Below are 26,065 nucleotides of genomic sequence, written 5' to 3' on the forward strand. Positions count from 1 at the left end.
CAGTCTACCCTATATTTCCGTTTGGCTCAGACAACATTTTGAGAAAGGTTCGTTTTTCAGAGTTCTCCCACCACTCCGTACTGAACTTCCCTGAAAAAACCCAACCGTGCTTCAGCCACAACGGAAAATCTATACGTCGAGGGGAGACTCGGAGCCGGATCGTTCTACTGCGCTGTTCAAAACGCACCCTCTTTCCATTTTTTTCGTTTTCCTTGTTTAACAATTTTATCAGAAAAGTCCCGCAATTTTACTTTACATTTAAGTAATTACATTACTTTTACATTTTTGCATGCCTGTAAATATAATAATTGCATTTTGAAAATGTTCGACTATATATTTTATAATCTATGAACTTACAAATTAATTATTTCTCAATGTAAGATAGAAATTGTGAACGTGGTTAACATCCTAACATCAAAATTCACTATTAAAACTAATTGTTCGTATGGGAAAGTATTCCATTGTGTATAGCCACGCCCATCCCCGACGCAAAAACTGCGAGAAAAATCTCTTTCGATTTCGTTATCACGACGCTGCCCGCTGTTGAATGCATTAACGTTCTTCCATCATTTTCTGCAATTCTGTGCGCGGCACCGACGACGATTTCGCCCATCGCGGAATCCTCGTTTCGAGAGCGTCCGTTATTCGTCCTCCTCGAGAAGCCTCGATATCGTACAGACTTGCCGGTCCTGTGTGAACGAGTCTGTACGCAGAACACGTTAGAGCAAGGGAGAAAGAGACACTGTCTACGTATGTATTCATGCGCAGAGGGGAGTGGAGCGAGACAGAGAGGGCGAATAAAACAAGAAAGGGGAAGGTAACAAGCGAGAGAGAGGGCACGAACTGTGGAGTATGGAGCGCGATTGGGAAGGAGAAGAGTAGATTGGAGGGGAAGCTGATCGTAGAACATGTTAGACAAAGAGAGACACATTACTCGCGTATGGGGCGTTGCCATGGAAACCTCTGCTCGTTCCACCCCCTCGCTCGCTCACTCGCTCGCTGGCTTGTCAGCAAGAACGAAAGAGGTGGCGGGACGAAACGAGAGAGGGAGTGGGAGAATGTCGAGTAAGAGAGATGGGGAAACGACAGAAATAGAGGGAGTGAAAGGATGGCGGTGAGAGAGGTAGAAAAAGAGGCGAGACAGAGACGGGTGGAATCGGGTGTGCGACGGAAAGAGGGAGAGAGAAAACGGTACTGGAACACGAGAGTAAAACAGGAAGGAATGGTGGGAGCCAGGGGCGCGAGAGGGTGATCGTTAGTAGGAAAGAGAGAGCAAGATGGGGAGACAAAAAGAGAAGAGCGAGCGAGAACGCTGCCAAACGCGGGGCCGCCAGTGCAATCAACCCGTTGCCCGCCTGCGAGGGTGAAACTACCCCAAAGTCAAACGAGGATACGTATATTACTGAGAGAGCACCGCCGCTCTCTCCGTGTGTATGCCGTCTGTATATACGTATATATACATACGTACGCTATATACACATATGTACGTAATGTATGGCAACGTGTGTTATGCGAATATACACGTGCAAGTGGAGATAGAGAAAAAGGAAAGAGAAATAAAATGGAAATGTAGGAAAAAGAAAGGAGTATTTCCCTATTAAATGCTTGACAATGGAAAGATGCTCAGTCGATCAAACAGTCTAAACATCTTTTGACGTGCAAAATAGGTGTATCAGGAAGATATACATATTTGAAAGAATGAATTCAATATACATGCTATTGAAGAATCTATATATTAAATATATTGTATTTATTTATAAGAAAATTTCGCGTAAGGACGATTCAGTTTCAATTTATTAAGTATAGAGAACATTTTATTTTTTTCGAGGATTTATTTAAAAAATGAGAGATATGTATTATGTATATACATAGAACAGTTTGTATAATGTGGGCATTTCTTTCGCGAATCTGCATACTCGAAGAGAAACCCAGGGCTGCTAGGAAGTTGACTACGACTCGTTGAAAGGCACCTTGCGGTACGTCCTTGTAGACGTTCCAAATATTCAAGAGTGGAAAGGATCATGGTATATACGGGTACGAGGTTAAACTCACGCGCGAGGGTGTCGGGGCTTTCGTTCCTCGTGCTGTTGCTGGTAAGGCGCAGTTGCTCTATTCTCCTGGAACCAGTTTTCCTCCACACGCTCGAAAGAGTACACGCGCGCACGTTGAGAGACGGAGAAGGAAAGAGAGAGAAGGAGAAACAAACACATGTTCATACGATAAACGCATACACGCTCGCACGCACACGATCGAACGCGCACGCACACGTAGTTATATTGTGAGCTACACTACACACGTACGGGCGCGCCACACGTCAGCTAAACTAGAAAGTTGCCCCAACCAACATTGAAGAAACGGCGGTTATAGAGCCTTTCAAATTTCAACCAAGAATATTTTCCTAGTAAAATATTCCGTTTTATAACAGACAATCAAATTTTTATTTAAATGAATGATAAATTGATTTATAGAGCCAAAAATTAATTCAAGAATATAGTTTATTAATAATTACTTGGCGTGAAATGATTTTATTGATGTTTTTACAGACATTGTACTGACAAAATATTATTTTGAAAGCGGATAAAACCACAAACGGTAATGCATATCACAACTTACGGAGCTAAACAAGTGAAAAATGATTCAATTTATTTTCTACATATATTTAAGTGTTTTGTATGATAATATTTTAATGTTTTTTGTCATAATATTTAAAAAATTGAAAAATATTGTCTCCGCAGTAAATAGCATATCAAAGTCCACCCTCAATATATTGTAGAATTGTTACGCTGACAACCCCATTTCTGCTAGTAGAAAGTTCGTGCAGAGGTATTTTGCTCGGCGCAAGAGCGACATCGCGCGAGACCTCAGAGCGTGGGTATCAGTACGGAACCGAGTCTACAGCGCATTGGTGCTGTGTTGCCACGTTTCGAGGTCTCTCTTTCTCGTCCCCTCTCCCTTTTCTTTTCTCACCGTATGTGACTGTCTCGTTCTCTCTTGGCTTACTGTGGTTACGCGACGTTGCCGGTTTGACTGGCGGGAAAACTGGATTTCGAAACAAATTTTTCTTTACTTGCAGTACTCTTTTGCTACAAGCATCGTTAACATTTTTTAAATATATCTCTCCACTCATAACAATTCGTTGCAATTTTTCATAATTAATTTCTGCACTACTGTCATATACACGTAATTGCAACAGAAATGTAATAAATTTCAACTTACAAATACTTTTTAGTAAACTTATTGAACTGTAAATATATAACTTGATTAATGTATAACACGCAAAATAAAATTCCTCAACGCGAAGAAGGAACATCAATTAAAGTTTGAAGTCTCTGATGAACTTTGCATAGCTGCACAGATAAGCTTTGCGAAATTCTAACTACGTAGTTGAAAGAAGTGAAGGTTGAGCACAATTTTTTCATTCTAACAATAACAAAAATGTGACCTCAACCCGCTATCGACTGTGCTTTATCGCCTCGGATCTGAAAAGTAGGAATCGAAACGTGGACAATTATCTTTTCCAAATGTTCAAGTCTATAAGTGCAAGATGAAGAAGTAGAAAAGAGAATCTTGTTGCTCGATCTGACGGAGTTCAGGGAGGAAGGAGGGTCGACGGTTTTAGACTACGGACTCGGCGCGTCGGTGTCGAGTTAAAAATAACAGTAACAGCAGCAGCGGGAGAGAGCCAGTTCGTGGCGTCTACGACGTCTACGTTGCCTTTGCTGCCTTTGCTGCTGTCTTCTTGCCGTTACTACTTTGCCGTGCGTCGGATCATCGAGCGCTAAGCTACTTTGCCGATATCGACAACGACTCAGCGTTGTTGCGATACAGTCTTGAGCATGAGCACTATCAAAAAATTAAGACTGCGCGCGATATCGTACTCTCATGGATAACACACACACAGTATGCGAATTTTTTGTTAGGAAGCTAGAACGCAAAGTGAAATTAAAAAATTTTATTTGCGATATCACGTTTACGCCGAATGATATTCCATTCGATTTTATACTCATTCGCCCGATATGCTGACATTATCGAAACAAAAAGTGATATAAGAAGTCAATTTGGGCTTAAATTTATCATGGCTGATTTTTTTTTTTTTCATATCTTCCGTTTACTGGACTTTTAAGTCCGACGTGTTATATAGAAATAGAACACGGTTCACGTTTCTAAATATATGTTGACTAGCGTTGTATCGCAATGGTGTCCATCGCTGAGACGCCATAATGGATTAACGTAGCTGGTGGCTCGTTATTGAAAACAATTTAATTCCGTGTTTATTATTCTTGAGCATGGATCATTTATCAGGTATACACGCGCAGCCGAGAGAAATATCAACTTGTTGAAAATAACTTGAAGTCTCTATAGTCACCGATACAAGCCAGCGTATAGTTATTCTGCATAGAAATCACGCGATACATGCCGGCATCATCCAAACGAACTCCATCTTAATTGCTATACAACTCGTCGGGATCGAGCAATGGGCCACCGGCGAAAGACGTCAGCCGTAACGGCGCAGCCTTGAGGGAACGGCGGTGGCGGCGGCTGCGGCGCGTTGCTTCGCCGCGGCGTCGAAAAAATGACAGCGTTCACACGCCGCCAGATGGCGCTGCGTTCGCGTACGCTTGCTCACTCTTGGTAGCTCGACGGCGTGCGCGCGCGTGAACGGGCCGCGCTCTCTCGTGTACATGGGCTTTACAAATTTGACTTTCACGAGGAGACTCGTTGCTTCGTCGCACGTAACCTTGGCTGCGCCGTCGGGACGGGCCGCAAGCGTCGTGCAGTACTGGGATGGATTTTATTTTCGTATCGGCGTCGCCTTGTTGTTTTGCTTTGCCCCCGGTTTTTGCTAGCGAGAGCGCGGGCTGACACTTGTAAATTCGACGCTCGCGCGTTTTATCGTACTACGCAGGACGTTTTTAATAATTATACCTGACTGCTCCTCGGATAGGAAATGGGACCGATCTCTTTACTTAACGGAATCGGCGAAATCGGCCCTTAGGCGCGTCCGCTACATCCGGTGAAAGCGATCACGAGGGTAAGGGGGTCCGTACGTGTTACCATTTATCATACGATGAATTGTACAACTTTGGGACGAGTAACACGTACGATTTTTCGGTATGGCAGGTTCCATTAACAAGAAATAGAATTATTATCAATATAGGCGTAACTCATTATTTGAAAATGATGAATAGGAAAAAAGCTTATACCTAAAAAATGGGGATGTATAGGGAAGGATCCTGAATTTCAATTAATTGTGTTCCACCATCAATGAGATTTTTAGCAAATGTTTATTTTATTCACTTTAATCGAGAGAATTTCTAATATAGATTTGCAGTTTTCGTACTGGGTGTCAGATTCTTGCACGATGCCTACCGGTTGTTGCATACTTGCTGACAACGAACACTTCGCCCGGTGTCGAGTTCTTCGATTCGCTCATAGCAAACGTCAAGCTTGTGCAAGCGATTTTCGACGCGGTCGATCGTCATTGTATCGGACTTGAGCAATGGTACTTGGAGACTTGAGATTTATAAAACTGAAAAGTTTCCAATATTCTCATTCTTCTTCAACACTTGAAACATCAGAAATCTTCAGAAATTTGTGACAGGTGAAATGTTTGTGACTTCAGACAGAAATACTCAGTATTCATTTCTGGTTACAGTCGTTGACAGAACTTGCGCAAATTGTAGCGTACTGTTTGAGTATCAATCATGCAAGCACTTCTGCTTAATTTAACTTCACGGAACTTCGTTTTATCGATGCGAAATATGTTATCTGAGTTCCCGCGTGTACGCGATATCCAACGGTCCGCGAGTCGGAGACGTAGCTGTGATGTGCTGTACACTCATAAAGACAGGAACACGCTTTACACTTGTCCCAAATCAATTTACAACAGGGTCAGGTCGGTTTACTGTGAACAATCCATACACCTGTAAGGGTGACTCGGTTTCTCTTCCTTACACTCTCGATCTATTCCTAGCAAGATGTCGGCCATGTTTACGCGTCGAATTGCTATTAACTTGACCGTTATTGTTAACTGATAAAACATTGTTTCCATTTTAAATATTCTTTAGAATGAATCTCCATAACCGTTCACTTTAACAAACATACTAATACCATTGTTGAAAATTAATGTTTTAAACGTTTTCTTGCTCAAGATAATTTTCCCGTAATTTTGTGTACAAATTCATTCAACAGGGATGATACTGAGAACTTTCGTATCGCTTGTATTCTTCAATATTTGATAATCTCCTTAATGTAGTTGCAGTTTGCCCGGTACCGAGCTAGGAATAGCCGAGGCAGGATACGGGAACAGTTACGGCTGGGGCCGGTATTGCTCGAGGCGATCGTGCAAGGACAGTACCGCTACAGGCGAATATTTTCCATTGCCGTTTTTCCTTCTTTCGCAGGAATTGATCGCGTGAAAAATCTGTTTGTATTTTCCCAAACGGTGCAACAAAGACAACGGGAATGAAAGATGCATCAACGGTCGCGAATCACGTTGTTGTCGGAGCATAACGATAAACAATTATGTCGTGCTGTATAATTTGTTGCTTCAGTGCCACAGGATCGGTAACATTTATTCAAAAATTTGCAACGAGATGATCCGTCGCGCCCGGCAATCTTTCGGTTCTTTTCCACAACGAGTCCTTGACACCATTGGAAAGCGGGTGTATCTCGTTGAATCAACGTAAGTTTTCTTTTACGAAATACCCGTGGCCAATGAATCGGATGGCAACCGGGACTAACCTTCCCCCGGGGAGGACCAACAGGATGACACTTGGCGTCTGAACACGGGCATGAGAGGTCGTTGAATCCCATTAAGCGGTACTCCTTCGATCGTACTCGCTTCGACCACCTGTACACTGGTGTTCTTTCGGTTGATATCGTCCCCTACCTCCCTCTCTATCTCTTTCCCTTCTTTACATGTTCAACTATCAGCTCGAAGTAGTAGCAGCAATCAACCACCAGGATGAGAACGATTACGCCCCGATATCAAGCGATTCTCTCTCTTTCTTTCTCTCTCTTTCGTTCTCTCTCTCCTCGATGTTTCAGCTCCGAGTATTTGCAGCGGTGGATAACGTGTACAGGCTGCCGGAATATTGCATTCTCGTTTTCTTGTGTAGCCGAGGCGGCCACACCTTTCACCAACACCCAACCAGCCAGCTCCGCTGGCCTAGCATCTCTCTAGCCCCGGCCGATGGCTGCTGCCTGTGTTGCTGGTTGGCTGGCTCGCCGGTCGCGCGACTATCACCGGCGATCCTAGGCTTTTGCTCTGACTGCGTATAACTTATGTATACGTGTACCGGCTAACAGTAAACTCTTCCACTTGGTTCCAAGCATCGGCAGGAAAGAGACCTTCCCCGACGCGAGCCTAGCCGCTCGGCCCGGCGTTGATGACCCGCCGGGCACGGCACGCACTTCGCGCGCCGCCATTTTCTAGGATCTTTTCTTCCTCGGGAATTTATTACGCAATTCTATCAGATTTTAGACAACTTAGCAGTTTCATAAACTTTGTTGTTCCGCTTTTGAATATTCCGTAGCACTGATATTACCAGAAATAACATTAGTTACCGATTAAAAAATGTCGTAACGGAATACAAAAAGAGGATGATGAGTAGTTCTATGATAATCGATGTTTAACAATTTTCTCAATAAATTAATATAAAGTACAAATAGAAAAATTTGGAAGAAACTATCTGCACTATGTTCTTTGACTGCATCGTATTTAGACAGGGAATAATAATCAAATTTTTTCGAAAGAATTCTCCTTTTCCTCGGCGTCGAGTAACTGGAGGATTGCAAGGGAAAGTGGTGCAGTTGTCTGATCGTAGTTCCACTCTCTTCCACTACGAGCCGATTCCTAGTAGTAAGCTCGGTAAAAGTTGCTTCTCGATCGCCAGGATGCAAAGTTCGCGTCGGCCTTCTGTCGTCAGTCATAGGACCGGCAGGCAGGCAGGCAGAGGCAGGCAGGCAGAGGCAGGCAGACATGGCGCACGGCTGTTCGCCCGTCCGTCTGCCTGATGAGGGGGATTTCTCCGTTGTCGCTTCGACAAGCCAGACAAAAGGAGCCGGAGCCGATAGCCGACTGGCGACCCTTCGGCATAAAAGGTTCCAACCCTCGTTTCTCTACCGGCGAGGGTATATACGGGCTGTGTCCTACCCCGAATCCAACAATACGGACCGCAGTTCCGAAGCCTCGTCTGCGGGGCTCTGGGCCAACTCAGGGCCCCGTCATCCCAATACCAAGCTGGACGTGGCAAGATTATTGCTGAATCCTTCTTCGAAACGGCTGAACACTTAAAACATTGTTGTTTCTCTAAATAGTCATAATACTTTGAGTGATAATTGACGATGGAATGAAAGAATCGAATACAGTTTTAAAACTTTAGAAGTATACAATGAAACATATTTCTAATAATTTTTCAGTCGCATTAATTGTTTGTTTATGTCATTTTAAAATTTTAATGGAGATACTATATAAATGTTATTATATACATTTCTATGTATGTGAAAGTACGTGATTGAAAAAATTAATTATGTAAGACGTATAATATTCGCATAAGTCAAATTTAATGGCAAGGAAAAGATCTACAAGGTACTTTCGGTGTCGTCATTTTTTCTGAAGATTGTTTACACTTTGATGACGTAATCCTCTTGCTCAGTGATGTATCACCATTGGTTTCCCAAATCTATGTCTTCGAGCCTAGGTAATTAACTAAATCACAATTACCATCTTAGTTTAAAACACGCATTCGTCAGCGTCACGATTTTATCGCACGGAACAGATCTTATCACCGAATGAATCTAATGATTTCACCGCGTAACGTTCATCGAACCGCGAATCGTGTTATGAATCGCCGATAATTGCGTGCTAATCCGATCCGTTATTCGCATCTTGATAAGCGAAGAACGCGTGTTACACGGACAACAGACCCCTGCGCGCGATGGCCCGATCCTCCGCGATTCACGGCACGCCCAGGATATACTGTTAGGCGGTAAATTGTGCCAAATGTCATTATTTACCTTCGCGGATAGCATGCCGGCTCGTCGTAAACCATGACCTTCCGCTAAGATCGTGGCCACTGGAAGAGCCTATCGGGTCGGAGGAGGATTGGAACACGTCTGCGGTTTGAATGGCGGAAAAAAGGGACTTTAAAAGTAGCGGTAGCGAAATCTCGTCATGATTGATCTGCTGTGTTATCGACGAATTGAGTTACTTCCTCGAATTACGCACTGTCCCTGGATAGAGGATCGATAATATTTTGGGGGAGATACGGTGGAAGGATAGTGGCTGTAGGGCCCTCCGTCTTCCACACACCCATGTTCGCTTGTCCATTCGCCAGGGGTTAAGGAACTTTCGAATGATGGAAAAAAGAAATAAACCCGCGTTATCCGCTCTCAAATTGTCCGCCATTTACGCTGGCACGTTTTAATAGTCGGCCCGGCACCGAGACTCTGAGAACCACTGTCGACTGGCCAGGACGAAGGGAGGCCTTTCAGAGAGGATCCCCCCGATTGCAGCCCAACGTCTGACCCTCGTCAAGGCACCAACGTACCCGACCCGGGTTCTGGGACCGGGTGAAACGGCGATCAGCATTTTCTACCTGGACCCAGGTATCCGTCCCTGCGAGGGCAGGCACGACGTTCCACGGTTACCTAGCGGACACATTTTTGGGGTGTTTCTTGCCGGGACGCGGGTAACGGAGAACCCTGGGCCCCGGAAAGCTGAATCATAAATTCCGTCCCCTGCCGCACTGGGTTTTAGGGTTACCAAGTTTCCGCCGGATTAAGGAGTGTCGGAACGGCGGGGCGGGAGGTTGTTGCGCTGGGTACTAGATTAACATTTACAGTCCGTGAGTGGTAATTCGCATGGGCATTGTTTTGTCTCTTGTGGTTGGTATCGGTCAATGTATGTATTGTATGCGGATTGAAACAAGACAGTAAAATTATTGTCTTTGGATTTTTGTATAGAATTCTATATCAAATTTTGGTTGTAAAATGCTTTGCATTTTTTAAATTTATTAAGCAAGTTTGTTATTAGTAATTTTATTTTAATGAAAAAGTGATACACATTTGTGTACGAAAATTCTGCTCTAATGTATATTGATGAGTTTAGCAGTGAAACCTACAGGTTTGAGTAAATAATCAGTGTAAATTACAATTCATTAGGGAATATTGTAGCGCATATCAGTTCAATAGTCGCTTATCGCCACATCGAATTCCTCTCTCCCGTATTGGGGCGGTAAAAGGGTTAGTCACGTGTTGAATCGTCACTTAGAACATCGGAACAACGCAGTCTATGGCGTACCGTGGCGCTACCATTATCGATATTCTCATCTCTGGCAATTCGAATCAATCGAGGGATCAGGTGCTGCTTGGTTGCTACAAATGGAATTCCCCTCGATACGATATCGCTTGGCGCTAAAATGGAAATCGTACAACACCTCAATCCCATGAATTGATTTAACATTTTCATATGTTTCTCATTGGGTTTTTGCAACATTTCCAATAGTATTTCGAAAATCCAAGCGCACTTTGATTAGACGATACAGTTCTCAAAATTAGAAAAAAATGTTAGCTACTGCTTTTAACGTTGGGAGAAGTTATTCAGGCTTGGAGGGGTCCCATCCGCAACGAGTGTGTCGCATGCGACACAATACACACAACAGGTAGCTCAGAATTCGTCACGCAAAACTCGCCTGTTTGCTGGTTCGCGCCAAATGCACCTTGCGAACCGGCCCACTCATCAGCGGCCGCGCTCGTGAATGCAGGACTACATTCGCATGTGTATTATTTACCGTGGCTGGTAGAAGCACCTGCGACCACCTAACCATCTTATTCTCTCCTTCTTTGACTGTCCTACGATGGCCACATCGTAAACTTCACTCTCCGCGCCCACTCGCCTCGAACAGGTTTCACCTAAGACCTGTGCCTTCTGGCTCGTGCTTCCTCTCATCCGTTCTCCTTTGCTTCACCCCTTCGAAGTTCTCTTCAGCGGACCTACCTTCTGATCTTTCAAATATCAACATCGAACGACGTCATTCTAACGAACATGTAATCTCAATACTAATACACAAATCTTTGTATTATTCATCTTAAGACTGAAGGTGAACATTTCAGATCATTTACTCTACTCAAACCTTTCTTTTGTCAATTCTTAAATCAAATTTAAAAATCAAACACACAGCTAACGTCTACGAACATTGTTTTCAACTAATAAATTTTGTCGTTCCTAAACAAGCGTATCAAAAACACAGGTAGCCGTGGAGTCAAAGTACAATACACGAGACACCGATGCAATAAGTTGGCCGATGATCGAAAGGGGGTCAGTAAGCGGATGTCAAAAGCGTTATCACACGTCACACGGAAAACTGCGCGTCGCCGGTTTCATTTTTCCGCGGAACACGGAGTGCCGGGCGCGGGAAACAATCCGGGATAATTGCACGGCTCGTGCTATCGTCGCGGCCGATCAGTCAAGCCCCATCGATGTTGATGAAATTATTAGAAATAAAACGGGGCCGAGGTCCGAAAGGAATACCCTGGCTGCGTGCGGTTTTCGATTCGATTCCATCGATCGATTGAACAAGGAGATGTGTCCGTCCGCGGGACGGACGCGATAGATCGACGCTGGATCGCGCGCGCGTGCAAGCAGGAAGATGCTGCGTTAAAAAAAAGAAATTCGCCTCGAGGCGGAAAGAAGAGCGCGCGTGAAAGGGAGAGCGCCGTGTATCCCCGCCGGGGGCTCCCACACATAGGGGTGCCCGCTCGTTGTCTGCCATATGGTCCCTCGTTTTTTTCACCACCCCTGTACGGCTTTCTTCCCACACGACAAAGGTAGCCACCCACGTGTGCGTACACGTGCGTGTTTACAGCTGTACGTGGATCCTCGGCTCGAAAGTGAACAATCTTTTTTGTTATAACAAAAGCGAGCCAGTCGAACAAACCGGAGTGTCAGGTGAACGCGCTCTCTCTTCCCTGTCTCTTTAGACGCCGCGGATGCTAGATTGACCCCTTTCTTCGACGCTTTCGCTGGGGTATCGTTGGCGATCTCTACAAAGCATTTTGGTTGTAGACAAATTTTGGAAATTAGAAGATGAAGAGAGTTTAAAATTTCGTGATTAGAGGATGAAGAGAGTTCAGAATTTCGTAATTTGAAAATGCAGAGAGTTGAGAATTTCGTAATTAGAAGATGAAGAGAGTTCAGAATATTGCAATTAGAAGACTTTGCAGTGATGATAGTTAATTCTGTTTACAAATAGTATTTACAGTTGCCATCGCATTAAGCTTTCGATTCGGATCATTCCATCCTCATAGATCAAGATAACTAAACCGTCTCTAGGAAACGATTCCTTCGGCAATGAATGTGTTTCTCGCACCAGTTAAACGTATCAAACTCTTTAAATTGATTCGTTGGTTCGCGTACCTCTTAAAAATCGCTCGACCGCCTCCACCCTTGACGGGCGAAGGTATTTATTTGACGAGGTCGGAGTAGGAGGGAGGAAAGAAAGTCGGTTCCGTTCCCTCTGACGCGGGCTACTGCATCCGGCGCGTTCTCTCGAACCAATTAAAGCATCCGTAGTCCTCTCAAGGGCTGAAATATCGCATCTTCGTTTTCGATCTCTTATTTCTACGGACCAACGCTAAGAAGCCAACTACATTTCCGTTTCTCCACGTTCTTCTCCAATTTTCTATCCCCCATCCACTCTCTGTCCTTCCCTTCCTTCCTCTTTCTCTCTTTCTCCCTTGTTCCTTTTTCGTTCCGCGATCCCTGAACGCTCGGGGTGCGGGACCCTTCGTTTAGGGCACCGCAGATGCCACGCGCCCTACTAGATTACGTGGCCCTGGTTCTCAGCCAATCCCTCCTAAATTTAGCCTCGCAGCGGTTCGAACGGTCGATTTCCTGTTGAGATGAGAAAATACAGGCGCGCAGCGTCCTGAGAACCGCTTGCATGGGGGAAACTACCCTCCGTTTTCGGAATCCTTCCTTTATTCATCCCCTAATGTAGGACCGACCGGCGCCGTAGGTTCTCCTTGCCACGGTATATAGGGTACTGTATTTATCGTGAACGTTGTACATACGCGATATGTACGTTTACGGGGGAATTCGAGTGGTGGATGTGTACCCGCGCACAATTCGATACAATATATTGGCGCATCTCGATTGTACTTTTAAGTGTAGATAAAAGTAACAGATTGCTATGGAGTTTCGATGGTGGGTACAAGTGGATTGTAATTGATGGTGCTTCCATGGGGTTTTTCTTAATCGGATACTGATCTGTTTTAGTTAATTTAAGGGGTTAAATATTAATTTATGTAATTATGTGGCATGTATATAAATAAAAAGAAAGAATTTCTTAAAAATTGTATGTCGTCAGTTGAAAGACAAAATATATCAATTTGAAAGAGTTGTATCAAAGCATATGAATAGGAATTCAAGGGTAGGTTTGAAATATAGAAATAATAAATTATTATTATTTTGTCATGATCGATTATTTGATCTCGTTTGTAAGATTTGCAAGTTCCTGTATTTGCTTTATTTTCCTTGGGACGTGTACATCTAATCCTTTTGCATATAGTTTTCGCTCCCCGTTGTTTTTTAGGATAGCACGCGAGTGAACATAGTCTTCAATACGAGGATGCGTCGGGGATTACTTTTACCCCTTGCTCCTTTGTCCAACTTTCCCGGACGCGTGATCAAGGTAGAACCCTTAACACGTGCGATCATGTTCGCGGGGTACAGCTCTTATTTGTCATTTTTTCTGGCGGTGTATAATAGAGTCATATAGATTGCCGTGTTTTCAGTTTTTTTCTTATTCAAAGATCATAAACCAAGCCTTAGCTTTTAAATTTGGATTCTACACTATATAGTCGAATATATTCTCTTTACCTCCTGTTTAGTAATTTGTCACGTCATTTCCTTCACACATGCTGAATGCTATAATTATTTTGATGTCTTTTCATTTTATCAAAAATAAATTCATTTTACATATGAATATTTTCTCGCCATTCTGCATTTAGAGTCATTTAAAGATGAAGCAAAATCAGTGAATGTAATGACGAATATTTTGAAGATTGCAAGGTATACTATCTTTTACCTATTTAGTTTTATGTTAATAAAGAAATGTTCTCTATACCTTTCGTACTGAATTTTTGTTTCGTGCGAACTATGGTCATATTAATGACCAATGGTGTTAGGTGAACCAAAAATTGTATGAATGCTAAGAAACGATGCCCCCGAATTTTTCAAAACTCGCAATGAGCGTATTTTGCGAGTCCTTGAAACCTGAGTCTAACTGGCTGCTCCCCGACAATCTTATCCGTTCGACGAGATAGCGCGCCCCTAATCTGCCGCGGACTTTACACTGTTAAAGCCAACGCTCAGCCAGCTTCCAGGATTGTAAGCGCGAAACCCAAAGTCACTTTTAAAGAAATTTCGTGGACCAAAATTCTAGATTAACATCGTTCTGTAAAACAGAAATTGTGCCATTGTACAATTGATAGTTGATTAACGGTCAGTTCCCAAAATAGTCTCACACAAGCAAATAAAAGAGTCGACTTTTGAAACAGCAATAAAGAGCTGAAAGTGAAACGGTTTTTTTCGTAGAGATCAAACGTGACAAGTATTATACGAGTACTATGAATGCATTATTCATAATCAATTCAATAAAAGATAAGCAATATTTAGAAGCCATTTTGTGTACTAATTGGTATATATTTGTAATTGCATTTAATAACCGCGTTCGCGAAATAATTGGTGTTCAAGGCATTTTTGTCTTCTGATCGTCGCTAACTGATCTCGCATTTGTAGTTAAATATTCCCAGCGACTTACGCTCGATAATCTTACCGCAAGCGGCTTGTATCGTGCGTCGTTGTTTCTTGACCCGATAGCGTCGCGCGCGACGCCGTTGTCGAGCTGTTTTTTGCAGTTGACGATCTCGCCGGCAGGCGGCGCATCGCTAGAGTCCCCTTTCGAAAATAACACACGGCCGGTTGACGTCACGTTGTCATGACTGCCAACCGCCGGCATCAACGTCGCCTCGATGTCGTTCTTGCGGTGGCGAGCAGCGCAGAAAATTCGCGCCGATACGACTCGTTCACATTTCACGCGGCGCACAATTGCGAATTCTACGGGAACTCAGATTCCGTGGGTTTAGTGATGAGGAGGACGCCGCCAATGGTCTTCACGGTTCCGTCCAAATATATCGATGCTTTTAGGAACCGAGCTCAGAGGCGGCAATATTAAATTATTTCCGACTTCAACTTTCCTTGTATCGTTATCTTCTTTTTTTTTACATTTTTTCCAATGTTTTTTCTCTCACACCGTTGGTGTGACCGAGTTATGAAATTAACCTCCCAAGAATTTAATATTTTTATGAAGTTCCTCTTTTTGCGAGTATACATAGAATTTATATGGATAATGGAAATTGTTAGGGGGCTTTTAAAAAATTAAAAGTTACGTTTAAATATCCGATGTTTCGGTATAGCGTGTATGAGTGTGTTCGCGCATGCTTAGCGTATACGCATATAACTTAGGAATGTACGGCGCCATACACTCGCCGGTTTTATCTACGGGGCTCCAACTGGCTCGAGCACGGATTCATGTGTGTTCGTTCTTTGGCTGGCTAGATAGCTTTGACTCGTGTAGCAAACATTACCTCATCGTCAGGCATAGCCGGATCCACCGCAAACCTTCTCTACTTTTCGTTCGTTCTTTTCTCACATTCTACGCTCTCCCTATTGTGCGCGTAGGATTTGAACACATTTGAACGTATACAAAAATTTTGCTTTTTTCTAAGGGTTACTGAAAGACACTTTTATTTGACTAAATGTTATATGTGTGAATATCACAATTAAAAATAATCTTCTTTGTAACAATTACTCAGTTTTATACTATTCTTTTTTTTTTATTTGGTCCGTTTATCCTTCGAACCTTACATTTCAAGTTCTTTTTATACTAGATACGATTCTTCTCGGTTTCATGAAGGATGACGCAAAAGTTGACTTGGTTAATCTTCTCGCGCGTATAGTGCAACTCGTGTAGATAGGCTTCATGCGGTGAACATTATCTTATTGCGGGCGCAGTCGTCATGAATCTTTTCTAGTTCTAGTACTTCTCTCACGTTCATTCCATTGACCCACATTCCTGACGATAAACTAGGAATTAGGGCGAACTTGTTTATAGAAATTCTGCCACGAAATTTCTTGTGCATTTCGCCAATACAATGGTACGTTTATTGTGCGTTTGTTTTAGATGCTACTAAACAGTCTTGTCGTAGCTCTGCATTTACTGTCAGTAACACGTACAATATAAAACTAAATAGTAAAAATTATAAATATTAAATTTAAAACGTTAAAACGCAACACATTTTAATGAAACATTTTCTGTAATTAATGCAAACCTTTTTCTTAATTAATTATTTTTTTAAGTAATTGTTATGCAGCGTTCAATTTTTAGAAAAAAACTTTGTTGTCTCAACAGCGACAACAGAATCCTTAGATACATTACTTTAGAAATTTTCAGTGAAATGTTTTCAATAAAAATCTAAATTAGAAGACTTAAATAATACGTTGTGTTTGTTTTGTGTTTTCAAATCAAGATATTAAAATTCAGAAGGCTGTATATTCAAAAGCACAGTAGCATTGTAATTGTTGCAATCGACTTGCTTCAAACAACGAACAGTGGAAAAAGTCTTTGCCATTTAAGTCGAAGAGGACGAACAAAAGCCAGCCTTTCCACGGTTGGTACCCTTTGAATCAGCGCAGCGATTCAGGTTTGAGGTGAGGCTCAAAAGATTCTTGGTCTGAGGGAGTGCGAACCGTGTAAACCGCAACCCCTGAAAAATTTCACGAGAGCAATAGAAAAGGAGGGAAAAAGATAGTGAGAGAAAGACCGGGGCGGGTGTGTTTCTTGACTTTGATTTATGGGCAGTTAAGAGTCGTGCATTTCTGCCACACGCAGAAAATCCCATACGTAGTAACCCCCTGCAGCAACCACCCGGTGGCCGTCTCGATTCAACAAGTGCCCGGGCCATGTTTCGCAAACATCGCCGGCGAGGACGAGCGGCGGATTCTCAAGCGCATTAGCTGAAGTCTTCATCTATAGGCATGTATACATACGCGAGTAATTATTTTACGAGTACGCTTTGGGAGAGGGGTGGGAGAGAACTGTTAACAACGCGAAGACTATTTGAGTGGATAAAACAGTTTTTGGAAGCTCGAAAACTGGGTTCTAATTTTGGATGTCGATGATAAATTCAACCATATCTATCGATTAACACGAGATAAATATGTTTAAACATTATAATAAAATGTGTTTAACTATTTTTTGAATAAAATTAAAACGTTGTATCGGGAAATTTGGAACAATGCAGATGAAGTGTCAGATCCAAAGAAAAGCACGTTTTCACCATCGTGGAAGGCAAACCGAAGCTCGCGGATACGATCTGTCATTGTTTTCCCCACGATTCTGCGAATCGTCTCTCGGAGAGCTCCGGGACTGGTCGACCCTGTTGGAAGGAGAACCTTCGCGAACGAGTCGTATTCCAAGTAGGCCACCACGGCGGATGTGCACCGTCGAGTTGAGATTGAAACGTTGGCTGTTGCTTCTGCTACCGCCGTGGCTAGTAGTCACGGCGAAAAATGTATACGTTCAATAAGAAGCATTCATGCTTTGTACATGCAATATGATCAAAACAAACAAGAGCAATCGTGTTATCTTTTTCTTTTTTTTCTGAATTTTATTTTTCAGAAATTTAGATATATATGCATATTCTTTTTAGATAATGTTCGCGCGAGCCGGAATCGCGTGACCAAACCTCTGGCTTGTTTTGCCACGCGCGTATCGTGAACACGCGGTATCATCGTCTCCGATGGCATTGCTCGTTTCCTCAGAACTTTTTTCCCCTCTCTTTCTCGTCGTTCTCGTCAGTAGAGCGCATGTCGCTCTTTGACTTCGCTGTGTTAACGGAAAAACATAGACGCATCGATTAAAATGTTAAATTACGTCAAGCTACTGCACGCGCAACACCCTGCCGCGATGTCGCTCCTCGTAGACTCGTACCGTCTCTATTTTTACACTTTTTTTCGTGAAATCAAACGTCATACGCAGACCACGTGGACGGGTCGAACGATGAACATGTCGGCGGTGACATCTCGCGGTAATTTGCGCAACCATCTGCGTTGGTCAGCGGTTCTCAAACGGGATCACGATTTTTTTCTACCTCTCGAATTTTCCCCGCATGTATGCATCCTCTTTCTTTCTCTTTTCCCTCTTTGCTGGCTCGGTCGAGCGAGCAAGGTTGGAGGGAGGAACGATTATTTACTTACTTTCACTCGTACGGTCGCTGAATCGTACTCGCACGGACATAAATCATTGATGCCCACGTGCGCTACCATTTGTTTCGGATTACACATAATGGATTGATTACGTTTTAACTGACTTGCATGCCAACGACGGGACTACCACAGTTGGAAGATTTAGACGGATTCCGTTTTAAAAATGGCAAATGACTCTTTGTGGAGTCATTAATTCTATTTTCTTCTAATAATTTAATCGAAGGAAATCATTTGATATTTAAGAACATAAAAATTCAACGATTTATTTTTGTTCAATCGAAAACTCCTGTGCATAATTTTGTAAATATATACAATTTAATTCGAACTTTTTACTTATATCTTGAAAAAAGAATAAGTGGGCGGAATAAAAAGAAGGGCCGGGAGGAAAATGAAGAAGAGCATTTCACAAGGGTCCCGCATGCTTGTTGATTGAACCAATGAGTAACAACACTCCTCTGCCCCCACCCATTCACCATTTGTGCTCCCCTGTCCCCTTCTCTTTGTCACCCTCTCTTTATCTCTCCCTCTCTCTCTCTCTTCCGAGCCCACTCGATCATCCATTCCAACGATGACTTCTTTCAGGCCGGGGTAGGGAGACGTCTGACGTCATTCTCCAACGTCTGTCAGCGAGCCGACCCTCTGAGTCATGTCGTTTTGCCTACTCTCTTGCTCGTAACAGAGTATCGAGATTCTGCAAGGTCTTTCGTGGTCATGCCGTTGAATCGTCTACGGGAAGAACCTCCTAGCTTATCGTTTCCAATATTTCTCATTTGTACAAATGACAAAGATTTATTTGAACTCGTCACAAAATGGCGCTCCGCTGGAGCGTCATTTCGACTTAATTTTCCATCCTGACATTTATAAAGGTACACCGCTTTCTTCGCGGAAATTTTCATTGCATTACTGAACCGAACACATAAAATATACACGCGATGTATTTATTTCATACTCTTATATTTAATAGTCACGCCATACCTCTGCGCAATCCGACTATTCAATAATGGATTTTATTTACTTTCAGAGTTGTGCAATGATGGGTCTGCAGGCCACGGCAGGAAAACGTAAACTGGAGGGAGGTGTGGGCTGCATGGAGTTCGACATGGACATGGGTGAAAGCCCGTCGAAGTTAGGCCGGGTGGAGGGTAGCTGGTGGGCGATGGAGGATAGTTACACGCCCCCGCTGAGCCAAACACCGGCGTCATACTACGAAATGGAAGTGAGTCCGCCTTGCCTGCAGATAAATCCTTGTCAACCGACATCGGCGAGTCAGCAGCAGCAACAACAGCAGCAACAGCAGCAGCATCAGACGTCACAGCAGCAGCAACAGCAGCAGCAGCAACAACAACAGCAACAACAACATACATCGACACCAACATCAGCGCCACCGTCATCCACGGTAGCGCACCTGCATCATCATCCTCAGCATTATTACCACCATCAACGAGGATCTAGCAGTCCGGTCGGTAATAACGGTTACAGCCAACTGTCGAGGCCCCAACCGCAATGGGGAACACCTCACCATTACGAGCCGCCGACGATACGACGAGAGGAGAATGGCAAGAGTTATCTGGAGCTTGGCTCGAGTTACCGGGCGAACGAGAGGTGCTGCGAAGGCTCGAGGTCGAGTTGGTGTCGGCGTGGTAGAGCCTGTTACAGGCAGAGGCGGCTAGCCGTCCTAAACATCTCGATGTGTAAATTGGCGAGGTATCGTCAATTCCCAGATCCGAGCCTTCATCGGTCAGTACTGATCTGCAACACGCTCAGGCACCTGGAACGAGAAATGGAGAGGGACAGAAGTCCGCCGCCGATGGAGCCGGTGATACCGGCGCCGATCGCTCAACTGCAACCTCCTGAGCAGGGCAGGCTAACGCCGTTCCCGATGCCGCCGACGTCCTCAAACGAGACCGACGTCGACTCTGGCATCGGCGACAGCGATGATAGCCGTTCGATTAACTGGGGTAGCGTGCTGTCTCTGTCGAGTCAGTCGCCCCTCGATCCACTGAACAACAACGAGCTACTAGACGTGGATATTGGTCCAGACTTAGACTTAGACTTCATGCCTGGATGGAAGCTGACACCCCTGTCCGCGGATGACATCCTTAGGAGTACGACGGCACAGGAACAGCAACACCAGCAGCATCAACAGCAACATCACCAACAGCAACAACAACACCTAGCGCCGGCCAGCGGCAGTTGCGGCAGTAGCAACATGGGCAGCGCGTGCGTTAGCACCGGAAACAGCAGTAGTACGCACGAGTCGTTGATGTGCGTCGGATCATAGCCCCCGATTTTGACATCGTTGAGTCACCTCATCGACTTCTACCCGTTAACGCCACAGAGCAAATAATCTTTGCGCGGCTAAGAAACCTAGAACTGTGAAGCGGGCGGGTGCAGAACGCGACATAGTCGGCCCTCTCTCGAAAGTGCGACGCCTGGTCGGCGACACTCCAGGAGGTCTTCTTTTTCTTGTTTATTAGCGTTCGTGTCAATTACGTCACCGATTTTGGTTCTCTTGAATTACGTTCCACTTACCAACCACCGCAACCGAGCACACCACCGTCGTCGGTCTCCGCTCCTTGTGGGAGAGGAAAACGGGGGTGCGCATGTGACACACGCTGCGCTCGCAGGTGCAGACGTAGCGGGGCTCATGGCGCATGGTTTGGGATTTTTAGCGAACACGATACTGAGAGGTGATTACTATTTCTAAATTGATGAGTACCCGAATTTGCGTTTTAAATTTATTCTACCAGAGAATACTAGATTTTGAACATTTGCATGATCTTCTACAAAGTAAATTTGATTTGTAGTATACATTTGTCATGTATTTGGAGATGATCGAAAAAAAAAATTATAATTATTCTTTTGATACTGTAAACGCGAGATCGGGTTCTTTTCCGGTACTCAATGACCACCTCAAATGAATACGTGTACTATATCAAAACGATCTGTTTTTGCAGTTGCACCTGCGAGTATGGCGGCACACGTATGAGTTCCCTGGTCACTCGAAATGTCGCTACCGGCACGTCAGACAGAGATGAGAGAGTGTGTGTATGTATGCGTGCATGAGAGAGAGAGCGAGAGAGAGAGAGAGAGAGAGAGAGAGCCGGCGAGAAAGAGAGAGAGGGAAAAGCAAAATAGAACGAAAAGTCTTAGAGCTTTCAACGTCCATGCCCCCGGGCCGGCGATGCGGTTGACGAATACAGGATAGTCTCTTCTACAAATTTTTAAGCGACAACAGTGACGCGACGAACCACCTGGACAGACTTGAAAACAGTAAACAGAAGAACAAATCATCTCATCCCTCTCCTTCATTTTCATAAATCGCGAGCGTTGATGAAGCCATCTCTTTCCCTTTTTCTGTTGTATCGCTCGCCTAGCCGGCCGGCGTTGAGAACTCTTCGGCGATGTTTCGGCGTCACTTGTGACAGCCCAATCGAAAATAAAGGAATATTCATTGAATAATGTTTTTTCCTTCAGATTAGAAAGACATTAATGAAACCAGCCGACGATTAATCAATGCCATACACTTTGATACACTAACGGTACACTTACCACATATAAAACGTAACCGCCGTGGCCTATACTACACATCATTACCTTGCATATTGGATACACCTCACACGTCCGCATTATACACACACACAAATACCTACACGTAGGCAAACGAAGAACATAACACATTTAAAACAGAGAAAGACATGTTCGTACATAGAAAAATCGATATGGTGCTAGGACGATTACACCCTGGTGCTACTTCTGTATACACACAGCCATGTGCGTACATTCGCACGGATCGCCCGCAGTCTTCGTCGAGGAGTCTGAATACGTCCTGACGTCGTGAACAGGACACGGTTTGATCGAACGTAGTCCCATCCGGGCGCTCGGCAAGCGAGAGTTAAGGACCAAGCTCGGTACTCAGCGAGCCGCGGGTAAGGGCACCGGGGGAAGGAATAAAAAAGATGAAAAATGGCCACAGGATATCATTAGATGGGGATGCGTTCGATGAAAAGCAACTGTTGTTCTGGCGCACGATGCTTAAACAAATGTACCTGCATTTTAGAAATCGGGATAAATACCGGTCCCTTCGGATCGTCGCGCGGAGGCCACTGTGCGCCACTGATCTCCCGTAATGTACCATATACGTATATAAAATAAAGGGTGGCCGACGGGCAGGTGACGCGAAGGCGACCAAATTTACTTGGGGTGGAACGGCGGTGCGAGATTTATTAGAAAAAAAACTCGACGAGACACGCACCCTTCGCGAAGAGAAACGGCGATCCGAGCGCGCGATCTCGTCCTCAACGTCCACTGAACCGAACCCACGAAGAGCAGCTATACTTAAATTGAAGTTAAGCGTTTAAAGCGAGTCTAAACACGATTAAACGAACGGTAGGTATACACTTTATTGAATCGACTGATCTACTTTGCGGGAATCGAACAAAAGAGGAAAAAAGAGAAGATAATGAAGAATAGGCTACAATAACGTTTTACGACGCGAAGTGATTTAAACTGTAATTAATTCAGTGTTAAGCCGACATGTTTACACGGAATATACAGAGAGAGAGAGAGAGAGAGAGAGAGAGAGAGAGAGAGGGGGGGGCATACAATTTGTATACAGAGAGAAGTCACACACGTTACACACACACACAGAAACACGACTGTACATGAAGACACGCTAAATAGTTTGATGTATATAGGTACACAAGTACATGCTAAGTCAAGTAATTGTCAACCGCGGATCATGAGCTATGGCAAATCTTCATGTTCCATTCGGTTTTTCTTTCGCGAATCACGGTCTCAAAGATTCTCCAGATCGCCGGTCCCCCCCGGCACGCCACATCCGAAGTTTTTCGTCATTCAGACGTTTCACTGATTTTCATGTGAAACAACGAGCAATATTGTTTTCAACCGCGCACAGAATCTCGGGCATACGGTAGGTACGTACATTAAACTGAAACGATACGTAAGTTCCTAATATTCGACGTGGGGAATGGTTTCCTTATCATCTTCACGCTTAACAGTGATTACGCGACTTGGACAGTCATCCAGCCGATTCGAGACGCGCTACTCACGACCAAGTATCTCAGCCAAGCAACATCCGCAAAAGGGAAACCATCTCTCCGCGTTCCGTACACGTACGATTCGCTTCAGTGCAATGTATTTGCAATGTCATCTACACGAGCATGCGCGTACGGAAGAAAAAGGCTGATGTTGTATGAACGTTGTATGAAATTAGACGCGTATATGCAAACGCCCGAAGTTGTTTTCTTGCATGGTGTGCCGACAAAACAAGAGAGAGATTTGAGTGAGTGCGAACATCGAAGCGGCCGGCATACGCGAGCCTCATCAGCGTACGCTAGATTGTTAACAAATTTCGTCCATCGCGTTGTTACGTCTCGCGCGTGCCGATTCGCAATTGCCTTCTCGTCAGCTCAGCTTGGTAGTCCGAACATAGCAGCACGAGAAAAAGCGGTCCTCGTTTGTTTGTAAAACGTGCGCGACTCCGTAGAAAATTTTCGCGCGCGCGCTATACGGACCAACGTCACCGACGTTCACACGAAGAAACGAAAAAAGAAAGAGGCGGACGTAAGCGAACACGAAAAACAAAATACTCATGTCACTTAATAATCGGTGTCTTCGACCGGTTGTTGACCGGAATGCCAAGCGTGGCGTATGGCGTTGATGTTCTTGCATCGTTTGGCGGATGAAAAAATGGCGCACGGCGGGGGCGAGAAATAATTTCATACTTTTACACGGATGCATGTACCTTGGCGCGCGCGTGCGTGTGCGATACCGATGCCGGTGGAGTACCTGGGAAGCTCGGTCAGCGACGGGGGCGGATTTCGAGAGGGAAGGAAGCGCCGATTTATGTTCGTCGGAGGCGATTTAGATGCGGATAATTCGAATCGTGACCGTGCAAGAGAACGACAACCGAAAGAAGTACGCGCGCACTTGGACCAGCGCGCGTATTTCTGTTGTGAAATTGAAATGGGGTGTGGGACGAACACTTCGGGGGGCTACGATTTAACAGATCGATTTAAATGAATGGAAAAGTGGAATCATTGTAAATAGTATAAATAGCGCACGCGCAGACGTAAATTTAAGCGAAGAATAAAAGATGATATAATAGGTATAATGTGAAGAAAATATACATATAAGATATTATATATTATATGCATATACATATGTATACATATATACATATATAGGTATACACATATATATACATATAAACAAGAAGTATATATATAAGATTATTATATATATTTACCGTGATAAGTGATATAAAAGCGGTAACTGGGACTCGCGCAATCTCGTTGTCGTTCGAATAGGCGGCGTCAAGTAATTTGCAGGCGGCCCACGAGGCCCTTTTCTCCACTCAAATTCAGTTCAACGCACGTGCACCTCCGCGAGGAGATGTATCGCGACCGAGTAAGAATTGAATAACTGACCATTCTGTTGTTGTCATCCACGTTCATCCACAGTGCAGCTCTTCCAGAACGTTTTTACGTGCTCGTCGAGTGTAGATAACACGGTTAATAGACGCGTTTGCGAGAGATTCCTAGCTCTTTTAAATTTCCCGCTCTCTTTGTTGGAGCGGTCGGTTGTTCACGAAGTGGTCACGATACAATCTCGACTGGAGTTGCGTTCTTAACTCCTTACGGGACAGAAGTTTGATACTACTCTCGAGCGAATCATTTCTTATTATCGGGTATGTTGATTTTTTCATTTTCTCCTCCTTTTTTTTTATATATATACATATATATACAGGCGTATTTTTTTGTTATTGTTCAAAGAGAGTTTAAATGAAAGTATATCAATTCCATTGTCCTATGAAGAGTTAATCGAATTGGGCTGGCGCGAAGACGTACGATTAAGTTCCTATTACACGATATCTGAACGAGAATTAGTTAGCAATTAACCCGGATTAAACTGATGTATAGCGACAGTTCGAGTGGGCCGCCTCGCGAACGAAACAGCGTTATCAAACCTTTTCTTTTTGTACGGTTAATACTATTATTATTACTATTATTAATATCATTAATATCATTAATATTATTATTATTACGTTTGTAATTGAACGACCGGTCTGCGCGCGTACGGTCTCTTTTTTTCGTAGTTCGAAAAAGGGACACCGTGTTCGCGTTGGTTCGGCGTGTTCGCTATTGACCATCCGGATCAGCACGGACGGGGAGAATCATAGTTAGGCTGGAACGGTTTTCGAGACGAACGAGTCCCATTCGTAATCGCGTGACCTAGGACAGGTGAAAACACACGACACTGTACATTGTAAATAGTAGCGCGGAGAAGACGGTTACAGAAAGACAGATTTAATTAATTAAAAGGAAAAAAAAGGTGACGCGAGGAAAAATGATGTTGCATCGAAATCGCGCCGGGCGCGTGAAGCGAATGCACGTTCCCGAAGGACTTCGTCGATTTTCAGGCGATCGAGACACGTTAGACGAGACTCGGGTATGTCGGTGAGGGCCGAATGCAAAATTCCATCGATGCATTAAAGCCGTTCGCAATAAATTATACACAGAATCATTGGTAGCTGTACTCGCCTAAAATCGATGCGTCCTGATGGGGTACGTTCGCCATACGAGCCGCGTGTGCGGCCATTTTAATAGAGCTAGGAAAATTTTAAGATGCACGGTTGTATCTTCGAACGTGTGCCGATCACTCGACTGTAATTCGTATCCGTGTCACGAGACCACGTCTAAAGAAAAC

At 44.1% G+C, this 26,065-nt stretch overlaps 1 protein-coding gene across 3 annotated transcripts in view; it reads left to right on the top strand.

The window, feature by feature from the left end:
* Positions 1–26,061, top strand: part of tara (SERTA domain-containing protein 2 taranis) — a 44,883-nt gene extending 18,822 nt beyond the window's left edge. The window contains exons 3-4 of one of the 3 annotated variants that reach the window (XR_004234931.2): positions 19,356–21,024; positions 21,292–26,061. Coding sequence is in view for 2 of the 3 variants with exons in the window: in XM_031975683.2 (XP_031831543.1) it covers positions 19,356–20,615 (1,260 nt within the window). In the remaining variant the exon portion in view is untranslated. Of the gene's footprint in view, positions 1–18,975; positions 19,201–19,355 lie in introns of those variants that run through there. The other 2 variants (XM_031975685.2, XM_031975683.2) reach the window with 2 other exon arrangements.
* Positions 26,062–26,065: the final 4 nt, after the last annotated feature.

This window comes from Nomia melanderi, chromosome 8 (assembly GCF_051020985.1).
Source record: "Nomia melanderi isolate GNS246 chromosome 8, iyNomMela1, whole genome shotgun sequence".
Lineage (NCBI taxonomy): Eukaryota > Metazoa > Arthropoda > Insecta > Hymenoptera > Halictidae > Nomia > Nomia melanderi.